We start from the raw sequence: 12,457 nt of genomic DNA on the forward strand, positions 1-12,457 counted from the left end.
CTAATTGGCAGCTTAATCGCAGGTTCTCTTCAAATTATTTTTATTTTCTTTCTCCAGAAATATTCTTTTTTGTAACATGCTCTTCAGAGAGTACAGTTTTAAGTGGTAATATACTCTGTGCCTACCTAAAAAATGTCTACATTTGGCGAAGTGAGGCTGATATTGAGGGTAACATTAAGGCTCCCATGGAATGTATTTTTAACAGTAGGACCATCATTAAAGCTTTTTACACTGAAAAATGCAAGATCCTGGGTGTTACTGTAAGTTGTGGGGGGTTAGATGTCACGTTTGGGAGTCTGCAGGATGTTGGAAAGGTGGCCTCAACACTGAGGGGAAAAACTGAATGATTAGTCAGAAGCCCAGGGCTTAATGTCATCGGAGTGAGACCATGCTGAAGGTACTCACAGTTTGAAGGGGAAAGAGACAATGCAATGAGGATCTAGAGAATAAGCTGGAATTGTAACCCTTCTATATGGAGTTTACGATCTTACGCGGTCTACTGCTATTTTTGCAGTTAAGGAGCTTATTTTTAACAGATTTCTTTCTTTTGAGGCCTACTGCTCAAATTCAACTAAACCACCTTTCAGCACATACTCTCAACTAGCATTGCAAATCTTAGGCACAATGTAGTCTGACTATACACTGAAGCTAAATCCTTTGACACATTACTGCCCCCACACAGGTCACACGATTTGAAGAGAGGCTTTCTTTTCCTTCTTCCATGTTTAAAAAAACAACAAAAACATAACTATTAAAAGTACAAAGTTGGTTTCAGCATAAGGATATGATCAAAATCCTCCAGCAAGGACAGTGCAAAACAAAATTTTTAGACTTAAAATACTGAATTGGCCATGAGCTCTCTTGCGTGCTAATAGAATCTATCTGAACTGGTGAATATGCCTGCAGGATATACGAGTGAATGTGCAAACAAGCAATATTAAATTAAGAAAATGGAACTAATGTGGGGCTTAGAATGTAAGTATTTTTTAATTTTAATAAGAACTCACATTGGAACATGAGAGATCACTCAAACAGCCCATGGTAATTTATAAACTATCCAATACAAGAGAACTCTATTAGATAAAACAAAAAACGCAACTATAAAATAAAAAATACTAAGCAAATATGTAACTAATAACATTGCACTTCAAAAGAAAGGAAAGGCATTATATAAGTATGAAGTGCAATAGATGCTTTTATTGTTTGTTCATTACAAACAGTAACACATTTAGAAATAAAAACTGCACAACAGTGACAATCTTATTTTACAGCCTGTGCATCATATACAGCCACATAAAAACACAATTATTTTTTATCTGCTTTATTTTTTTTTAATAAAAGTTTGCAATATAAAAAAAAAAGGAAATTCATCTTACAATGTGCAAAAAAACAAAGGATAAACATGATCTCAAACACAAAATTACAACATGGCATAACATTACAATGTTTAATGTGAAAAGATTTGTGCAAACAGAAAGCAACTAAACAAGTTATACATTATATGCATAACATTTATGAACATGTTTTCTTTAAATGACCCTAGACCAGAGAGTAATATTTAAGCACAGTTTTGAATTTATCATGCTAACACAATGTTGTGTTCAAAAGGAATGCATATTTCAAATGTATATACTGTAAGCTGAAAATCCACTGTCCAACTGTAGTGGCAGCATTATGTTCTGGTTACATACTGTATAAATACTCACCTGACATGTTTATGTGTATTTGCAGTCTCGTATATTTTAGAGAGATAAATGAAAAGTGCAACCACAGTTCGCAGAAAAATTCATGTCAACACGGAAAATATGTATACTCAGGCGATCAAGGTTCTAATGACACTCTATGAATGACTTGCTGTCATTTGTTAAAACCTAGAGTATTTGAACCACTTTGCTTCTCCATAAGATAGTGTAGTATATAAAGTGCTGTCTCTAACATTATCAGCTAGATTCAGAAAAATGAAATACCTCATGCCTTCCCATATGTGCCAACCTGTACAACGTTCATTTGTAGTATATTATAAAAAGGGAAGTATATACAACTCTGGTATTAGCACCTTAACACCTTGCTCTAATCTTATGGCGTAATGCTGTGATGTAAGCATTATGTATGGTAATAAAATCCCTTAGCAGCTTTGAAACCTTTAAAAAAAATTGTTATTTAATCAAATATTATAAAAAGCAAAAAGGGCTTCTAATGAAGTGTTAAGCTAGGACCAACAGCCCAGCATTACACAATTTCAATAAAATTTCCCGGCAATGTAATGACCTATCGTTAAAATCATCAACCCATTTTAATTCAGAAATTAGCATGATGTCAAACCTGAATTGCCTTGGAAAAAAAGATTTTTTTCAACTACCCCAAAAATGTGGAGGAATGCTGGTAGCTATAAATGTAGAACTTCTTTTATAGGCAGTTCAAGTGTTTATAATGCTTTAACACTCTAAGAAAGTGCTGCAGCAATGGTTCTGCAAACACTGTACAATACTCATTATGGTCTGAACAGCAAGACTTAGGGCTACACTATCAACCCTAACCCCTTTCACACTCAATATAAAATGTAAAATGATGCAATATCAAGCTTTGAAATCAGAAAGGGAAGATCATGAGAGTGTTTCCCAATTGACTATGATCACAGTTTCAAAACCATTTCCTTTCTCATTATATCATGGTGTCTTTGTGGTGCCTCAATATATGCTGATTCTTTTCAGATGGTCTGCGGAATCCTTTCTTGCAGTAGTCACATCTGTGTGGATATTCTTTTGTATGAATTGAAATTACATGGCGTTTGAAGCCTGATGCGTCTGTAGTGGTGTATTCACAATACTGACACTGGTAGACCTTCCTTCCACTGTGGGTTTTCATGTGTTTCTTGAGTTCTATATGAAGCCTAAATCCTCTCTTGCACGTTTTGCATTTATATGGCAGGTCCTTAGTGTGAACAGAGAGTATATGGCCACTCAGTACAAAAGGATCAGATGTCACAAAGTCACAGTGTCTACACACATGTATCTTTTTACCTCTATGAGATTCGCTATGCTTTTTAAGCTCCGAAGGCCGATGGAATCCCTTATCACAAACGTCACATTTGTGAGGAAAATCCTTTGTGTGAACTGATATAATGTGTCTTTTAAGGTCACTGGAATTACTGCTTTTATGTTCACAATGGGAACAGGGGTGGGTTTTATGACCTTGAAATGCCTCCAAGTGTTCTTCGAGTTCTCTTTCATCCATGAATGCTTGGGAACAATGCTCACATTTATATGGTAAATCCGGGCCATGCTTCGTTTTTACGTGAGTTTTTAAATTGGATTGATCTGCACATCGGAAGTCACAGTACTGACAGGGATATGGCTTTTCCCCTGTATGGGTCCTCATATGCTTCTTGAGCTCCGATGGATGGCGGAAACCCTTGCCACATTCAACACAAACATGAGGAAAGTTTTTACTGTGAACTGCAAGCAGATGCCTATTTAGTAAGCCCTGCTCTGCAGTCTCGTAATCACAGTATTTGCATTTGTATATTTTTGGTTCCTTGTCTCTTAGAATAAGTTTATTAGAACTGAGCGGACTTGCTTCTCTGTAGCTTCGTGTATACTCTGTAAACTCGTGTGTTTTATCAACTTTATTTATAAGTTTGTGGCTTTCCAGGTGATTGTGGAAGCTTACTTTCTTGTTAGTTGTAAAGTCACAGTCTGTACATTGGTACTTCTTCTTGAGCAGATGATCTGGGTGATTTTTCATGTGTCTTTTCAAGAAACCCCTGGATCTAAATTTTTTTCCACATAAGTGACAAGGGTACACGGTTAAGGGCTGACCATCAGGACCAATTATGACAGCTGTTAAAAAACACAAAAACATATTTTAATGACCACATTGGATACATTTGACCAATTGTAGATGCTAACAAAAAATTATCACATATGCTTGAAAGCAGTCACATATCAAAGATTATACCACAAACATTAAGTAAAACGGTGATCAAGGGAGAAGTTATAGTACCGCTGGAACAAAACCGTGAAGGTGACAACTTGATATCTTAAATGTAAAATATTGCTCTGATGCTCAGTATAGACAAGTCATTTTTTAAAATTTTAATAGGGATACCCATTCAATGCCAGAGATTACTAAAATAGGCATACGCGTCACATAAAGTTAAAAATGTTGAACTGACGCATAATTAGACTGTACAATATTTACAGAAAGCAAAAGTGTGCCAAAATTGAACAAAAATCACAGAATGTTGCTCCATACTTGTGTGGAGTGCAAGAGATATATTTTTTCCATTCATTACAATGAGCAACACATCTTTAAGACGGTACCAAATATAAATCTTTATATATATTTCAAAAGGGAATCATTTTATATTTGTAACCTTTTTGCTTTTATAACAGAAATTTAAGAAATAATCTGATTACGACTTGAAGTACGACACTGAATTTTCAGTATACTGCTTTTGTTAGCATGAAGCTATCGTATAAATGCTTCCCTTTCATTAGTAATAATGCTGCAAGCGGTAAGAGATCACCCACTTTAGATTTATTTACAGAACTGCAACAACGACCTAATGTAGTGAAAGTGATAACATTGTAATTGTGAGAAAATATTGTGCATTACACGTTAATACTAAAATACCTACATAAAATGTAGGCATGGCAACTTAAATTGCACAAATGAATAATGTCATCATAAGAGTAGTGCATGAAATTATTTTGCTACAGTTATGGCAGTCGATCAACAGAGTGACTGACTGAAATGACAAATATATCGATGAGGCTTAAGTGGCAACACCTATGCTTCCGATGTCACTGGCTCATAACTGCCACATATTCAATAATGCTACATACAGTAAGACAAATTCCTATATAGAATGGCCAATGCTCTACGATTACATCAGATATTCCACTTTGCCAACTGCATCTTCTCACACTTCAGGCTACTACAAAGAAGTAGATGTTCACTTTTAATTGTGCCCTTACACTGGATGCATTTTCAGATTTTAAGCAGCAGTCTTAGAACAATTTTTCATACTGTAACTTCGGCAGGTGTGCTTGTCACCTCTTGCACATGACATCCTCTCAAAATATTCTCCTGCTTTGCTCCAGTTCTTCTGCTTATATATTTTCATTCCACGTAATTTTGTATGTGAGATATTTGTTATTAGTGCCCACTGTTAGAAATCAGGTCTCTAGTTGGCAGAGGTATGCACTCTGTCCAAATAGGGACCACAACCCTAGTCAGGGTAAGTCAGATCACAATCCATAAGTATCCTGTGCTCACTCCCTGGTAGATTGGCACAGGGCAGGCAGGCTTAACTTAGAAGACAATGTGTAAAGTAATTGTGCAATAACTCATACAGTAACACAGTAAATGCACTCCAAAAAGACAACAGCTTAGAAAAATTGAGAATATTTACCCGAGTAAAGTCCAAACGGACAAAATCCATCAAGTGGAAGTTGAGTTATTGAATGTTGATGGCCACCCAGCCTGGGACCAAAAACTTATGTGACCCTCCCCCCTGCAAAACCAGGTTTTGGTTACATAGGGGGCATCTAAGTTATTGGTCGGCAGGCATCTAGGGAAACCTACCAAACCCACACATTTCTGAAAACTAGATACCAGGGCAGTTCAGGGAGGTATGGCTTGCTTGGGTCACACAACTTTCCCTACCCAGAATCCCCTGCAAACCGAGCTTTTTCAACCCTCCATACTTACACTGTGCTATCACTGTGCTATAGTGTTGTTTAGCTCTGCAAGGTTGACTTGATATTGCCTTGTGATATTGATTGTGCCAATGTCCACAGAAGTCACTGTCCAGTGACATTACTGATTCCAGTACTGGAGTATACTTCACAACCAGGCTGAGGGAAGCACAAAAACATGGTTGCAGACAGTAAACAAGATCTGGAATGTGTTTTCTGTAAATGAGTGTTTGTTAGTTTCAACCTAAATGTGTATTAATATCAGTCACTCTGCACTTAATTCACACATATATACTGACACGAAGCTATTACAAATGAAACTAAATCATTACAATGTGTTCAAGTGTGTTTTTCTGGCTTAGGGTAACTAGGCATCAGTTAAGCCTTGATGCCATCTTGTTCAAAATGGATGCCATGTCATGTTTATTCAGTGTTTACATTTCTCGCCTGACACTATGTGTAGCATGATTGTTTATTTCTGCATGACACTGTTTTTGAAGAGCCCGCTAGAGGAAACCTTTTTATTACAATCCCGAAGGACCTTACTGCATACACACTATATTGCAATCATTCACAATGTTTTCCTTTTGTCTATGTATCTGGTTTGTTCTAACACCTCCAGACAACATTAGGTCAGAAGGGGAAAATCAATATTCAAGTAGTTGGTAGTACCAAGGTGATAGGTTTTTGTGATGTTCTGAAATGTGAAAATGTGATTTGTTGGAGGAATGATCATACCATGCTGACTTTGCAGTTCCTGTAATTTCAATTTAAGAATACTAATCAACAAAGTGGCATGACGAAAATATGGATCTCTAGATTGGGACCAAGGAAGATTGGTGAGGGATGATTCTGCGGTTAGCTAGAGTATCCATCAGAAAGATCATTACCAAAGGGAAATAACTTGTTCTTTAGATGAATACTTCTAACGGCAAATTCCTCACCCTGTGAATAGTTACCAAAGGTATACCTTCTAAGGTGGTGGGTCTGTAAACTGTCTCAGGCCAAAAAGCCCTGCAGGACCGAGTAGGCAAAACACCCCTCTCGACAGACCCGACTGTTGAGGCAGTAGTGCTTTTTGAAGGTTGTACCGAATCCCATATGGCTGCCTAACAGATGTTAACGACAGGCACTCTGTGTTCAAGCTAAGTGGTAGCAGCTCTAGCCCTGGTAGTTTGAGCCCTCTAGATGCTGCTTATAAGCCACTTAGGAAGTGTGTAGCAGATCTTTATGCACAGAACAATCAATCAGGCAATGATTTGTTTTTGCACCTCCTTACCCATCTTTGCTCCAGAAATGCGTACAAAGAGTTGATCATCTTGGTACGATCACTATGGAAGCTTAATGATCTTTTAGGATCTAAGGGATATGGTCTATATTCCTCTTTCGAGGGATGAGGCAGAGAAAAGAATCGAAAGAATGATAACCTGACCAACGTGATAAAGAAGTGCCCACTTTCAGTAGAAAAGGAAGCCTGGGTACTCAAAACCAACTTATCAGTAAAGAAGGTGGTGTAAGGTGGATTTACAAAGAGAACTTCGCTCACACGCCTAGCCTATGTTATGGCAACGAGAAAGAATGTCTTTAAGGTCAGAAGCCTTAAGGGACAACTGTGCAGTGGCTCAAAAGAGGTGCATATCAAATACGTGCAAACTAAGTTCAATTCCCATTGAAGCATCAAGCACTTTGGTGGTAAGAAGTGTTGTAAACCTTTCAATACCTCATCACATCTGGTGATTTAAATAATAACTGCAAGAAGGACAAGAGCCAATAAGTAGACTTTAACAGATCCCTAAGTAAGTCCATGCTGGGCAAGGGACAAACTAAACCGCAAAGCTGCGAACACCTTTGCCTGTAAAGTGTTGAGTGTCGCACCAATTTGTCCCATTGGTTTGTGTGTACAGATTTAGTGGAAGGAATCCTTGCTGCCGGGATGAAATCAACAACCTCATGGTGCAAGGTGAAAGAGGTCAACTGCTGCTGCTCAATCGCCAAGCATGGAGATGTAAATCCTCAAGCATGGAGATGCAAAGTCTGCATCCCCAGGTTTAGGACCCTGCCCTGCCGCTGTGACAAAAGATCCTCCTGAAGCGACAGCCTGATCAGAGGACAGGTGGTCATGCCCAGAATCATTCCAAGACTCATACTCTCCCTAGAGCCACCAGGATGACTTGAGCCTGGATGTTCCTAATCTTCTTCCGAATTCAGGGCAGGAGAGGCAGCGGCGGGAAGGCATACTGGAGTCTGTGCTCCAATCTAGGTGGAATGAGTCTCCGGAAGAGAGCCTTCTTGGGAACCCCAATTTGTAAAAGTGTTGACACTAAATGTTCCATGCTGTGGCAAATAGATTGTGCCAGGGCCCGCCCCATTACTGTAAGACACCCTACACCATCTCTGGGTGTAGTTGCCACTCGTGATAAGCTCAGTGTTGCCGGCTGAGTTTGTCCACCCTGGTTTTTAAAGGCCCCACCAGGAGGTGTACGGTGAGGGAGATGCCTGCTGATCCAACCAGTACCGCAGGAACCAGGACTCCTGGAACAGAGCGCCATACCCCCTCAGACCAGCTTGTTGCAATACCAGATGGTGGTGGTGGTGTTCTTGAGGACCTGGATCAGCCTCCCCTTTATTGACAGTAGGAAGATGATAGGAAGGCTTTTAAAACCAAGCGCATGACCCGCAATTTCAGAAAGTCCAACGGAGACCAGAAACGTCTAACCACCACCTCTCACACATGACCTTCTCAACCCAGTAGTGATGCATTTGTAACCACCATCAGCTTTGGGTGGTCAAGTCATCCATGGCAGTAGAGCAGCCACCACTACAGATCTTTTGTAGTCTCTTCAGAAACCTAGATGTAATCGGACAGGTCCCCCTGGTGCTGGGTCCACTGGAACTTTAGATCCCACCACAGAGCCCACATTTAGAATGGTTGACAAGCAGGGTTCAGGTGGCCAATAACCAAGAAGAATCAGAGCTATCCTCAATGAGACCAGATCTGAGGTTGAAACATCAAGATCATAGCCCAAATTTCCTGGGATCATTGGTCCAGACGAAAGGCTTGAAAGCACACTGTATCCAGGGTGGTTCAGATGAAAGGGAGCCTCCACCAAGAGGTCGTGTGTGACTTTGGAAGGTCGATTGTGAACCCTCGTAATGTAAGGAGGTTCACCATCATCTGGAGGTGTTCAAAGGCTTACTGTGGTGAGTTCGCATTCAACGTCAAGTTTTCGAGGCAGGGGAAGATTGGTACCCTCGACTGCAAAAGATGGGCAGCAACCACTGTCATCACCTTTGTGAACACCTGATGGCCACTGGTGAGGAAGAAAGGAAGTACGGCAAACTGAAAATGATTGTGGCCCACCTTGAATCGTAGGAAAAGCCTGTAGGATGGGGATATGGAAATAGGGGTCCTGCAGGTCCAACTCCACCATCCAGTCTTCTTTAGACAGGGCAGATAGAATCTGGGCCAGCGTGAGCATCTTAAAATTCTCCTTTTGCAAGAAGACATTTAGGGGTCCATGGTCAAGAAAAGGACGCAGGCCTACGCACTTCTTCAGTACAAGGAAATATCGGGTGTAGCACCAAGTTCAGCACTCACATGCCAGGAAGCTTTTTAGGGCTTCTTTGTCCAAAAGAGCATGCACTTCTGCATCATAATGGGCAAATGGTCCTCCCTAAGCTATTTTGATGAGGGTGGAAAATGTGTCAGGACAGAGAAGAAAGGCAGGGCATAGTCCCGTTGGAATAACTGCAGGACCCATCTGTCAGATGTCATTACCTGCCAGCCATGACAAAAATGAATGATCATACCTCCCACAGGGTTGTCATAGCTAAAGACAAATTAGAACAGCTTGGAGACTGATGCTGGAGAGCGAGGGACTGGAAGGTCTATTGGCCCTGTGGTAATGGACATTATCTGCTGGGTCCCCAACCCCGAATATTAATAGGGTAGTTGCTGCTGAGGTGTTTGGAGCTGTGACACTGCCTGTAGGCGACACTTTTTGAAAAGGGGTGAAATGCTAGGGGATACTGCCATCCTGGTATGGAGAAACATAGGGAACATGCAGTCTCTCTCTCTCTCTCTCTCTCTCTCTCTCTCTCTCTCTCTCTTTAAACCACTTCATGGATGAGTCTGTCTTCTTGCTGAAAAGGTGAGATCCATCAAATGGCAAGACCTAGAGGGTATAGGTCAGGACCTCACTGAATGGCAGTGGTGGTTCCCAGGAGGATTGTCTGGGTTGTAGCACCTCTGCGAGTAGTCTTGTTTTTATAAAAGGAAACATAGGTCTAAGACGTTGGCTGCACGCCTAATTACCATGGCAAATAAGATAGCTTCTTTCATGGCAAGACCAGGGGGAGAGACCAGCAACATGTTAGGGGACATGTCCAGTCCGCAGGCCTCTTGCAGGTCCATATAAAATTTGTCATCATCATCATATTGTGGGTCGAACTAGTCCCCTCCATCACCATCATCCCAGGTAACCTGGCTGGCTCTGGTCAGAGTCTGACTCGAATAGGTGTGTGGGCAGTGTGTGGGCACTGAGGGGAGGGGGATGGCTCCTAGACAAGGGCATTTTTCCATCAGAGGCAAAGTATATGGAGGCTGGCCAAGAAGGTACTGAGCTCCAGCATGGCTTCGCCAAGGTCAAGAAGGATTTGGCTCAGACAGTACTATTGGTTTGAAATCCAATGGTGCCAGGGCTGAACCTGAAGGATGTTTAGGAGGTACAGACAACATAGAGGGTGGAACCACCGGCAGTAGTCTGGCTGGAGGCCTCCACGGAGACACATGGTCCAAAGGCGCACAAGAGGGAACCAATAAGGTTCTGAAGATGGGTGCATGGCCTCCTTAAACACTTCAAGCTGTTGCGTCGTTACCGACAGACCCAGAAATTCAGGGTGCACAGGCTCAGTTGCAGAATCAGTTCCTCAGTCAAGAACCAGGAACAAGACAACCAGGTACCTTTATGTCCTAACAACTTCTCAGATGGAAAGTGAACACTCTCGGATGAGGCCTGCTTGGACGTATTATGTTTTTACTTTGATTCAGACTTCTCCTTTCACTTGCCACTGGACCGGCCCCAAGACAAGAACCAGGTCCATGTCCTTGACTTCCATTGGAAGTGGCCTTTACACAACTTAAACACTGTTCAGTAATGTAGAGTTTGAGGTCACATGCCCAAATAGGCTTAAGGCACATTAAAGCACAATGCTCTCATGATCAGGAGTCGTTGCCCAGCCCAAAACCCCAGAGACATACAGTGTGAGGATCTGTCACAGATATTTGTTTGCCATAGTCCCTACAAGGTTTAAACCCTATAGATTTTAAGGGACATGTTCCCTTTAATGCTGGTAAGCAATTTAGAAAAAGGGTATCTGATATCCAGATCCATGCATGATGGCACTGAAAGCAAGGAATTGAAGACATTGCGCTGGGATGGTGCCTATATGTCACTCCACTTGTCACTTACAGGGTCAAGCAGGTTTGACATAGAGCCACATGATGCTGTCTACTGGATCGCAGGGGCTATGTGGAAAAATCCTCCGGATCCAGTATGGCACTTGAGATATTTTAAAGGTGAAGAATCTGCGGTTAGAAGTATCCATAAAAATACAGCCTATAACAAGTAAGTTGAGCCTCAGAACTTATTAATAACACTTCCATCAGGGAAGGCAAGAATGCAGTGAGGAACCTGCGGGAAGATCTTGTATCCATTAGAAATATTATTACTGAAGGTAAGTAACTTTTTCTTTTGATGGATACTTCTTTCCGCATATTCCTTCCAGAAGGAATGAGTTGCAAAGCAATATCTGCTGGGAGATTTAATTGATAATGCCTATTAGCCAAGGAAATCATGCAACAGAGCCCTGTTAAGTATCTGTCATTGCATGCCTTGGGGTTGAAGCAATGGTGCTTAACTAATAAGTGCAGGTATGACCAAGTTGCCGTCCTGGGCTAAGGTAATTGCCACTAAGAAGATGGTTTTTAATTTCAGAACTCGAAATGAACAACTGTGCATTGGCTCCAATGTGGCTGCCATAAGTAATCTTAATACTGGTGTCAAACTTCAAAAGAATACAGAGGAGAACAATGAATGAATGAATGAAAATAATTTGTAAAGTTCAAACAGCTGGGGGGGCGCTAGCGAGCCCGAAGCAAGATGGCCGCACAGTAGCACAGCTCTCCTGGTCAGGGCCTCTATCCGGACATAATCCTGTACTTCTCCCAGCCATCCTGTGACTTGCTAAGGTGATTTTGGACCCCCGGACCGCACTGAACAAGTAGATGCAAGTGCGGCGAGTATCCTGTATGTTTTAAGCCACGAACGCCGATCTTCGATCACCGGCGGCAACATGGCAGCGCCAGCGTAAAACTGACGGCCGTAAAACCTGGTGAAGGGCGTACCTAACGGAGTGTCAACGGGACTGTTTGTCGGCATTGCGCAGCACTTGCATTGGCGCAGTGGCCGCGGAAAAGCTTGAAGGTGCAGTGGGCTAGAAACTGGGTGCGGAAGCAACTCGAGCGCAATACAGAATCATGGCACGGACAAGTGAAGTGTGGAAGCAGGGGCCCGGCACGGACCAGCAAGCAAGACGCGGTGACAGAGTCTGGACGATCGCTTCCTACAACAAGACATTTGGGGCACGGTCGGTGCAACTTCAGTATCGGCTGAATGCGCGCTCATACAGCCCGGGAGGTGGGGGCGGTAAGTCCCAATACTTGTGCTAAATATTTGCTGCAAATCTTAGGGTTC

General features: G+C 41.8%; 1 protein-coding gene across 4 annotated transcripts in view; it reads right to left on the bottom strand.

The window, feature by feature from the left end:
* Window positions 1-1,171: 1,171 nt before the first annotated feature.
* Window positions 1,172-12,457, bottom strand: part of ZNF711 (zinc finger protein 711) — a 239,742-nt gene continuing 228,456 nt past the window's right edge. For all 4 annotated transcript variants that reach the window (XM_078688476.1, XM_078688475.1, XM_078688477.1 and 1 more), the window contains one exon: window positions 1,172-3,839. In XM_078688476.1, the coding sequence (XP_078544602.1) occupies window positions 2,662-3,839 (1,178 nt within the window). In that variant the 3' untranslated portion in view covers window positions 1,172-2,661. The remainder of the gene's footprint in view (window positions 3,840-12,457) is intronic.

This window comes from Lissotriton helveticus, chromosome 4_1 (assembly GCF_964261635.1).
Source record: "Lissotriton helveticus chromosome 4_1, aLisHel1.1, whole genome shotgun sequence".
NCBI lineage: Eukaryota > Metazoa > Chordata > Amphibia > Caudata > Salamandridae > Lissotriton > Lissotriton helveticus.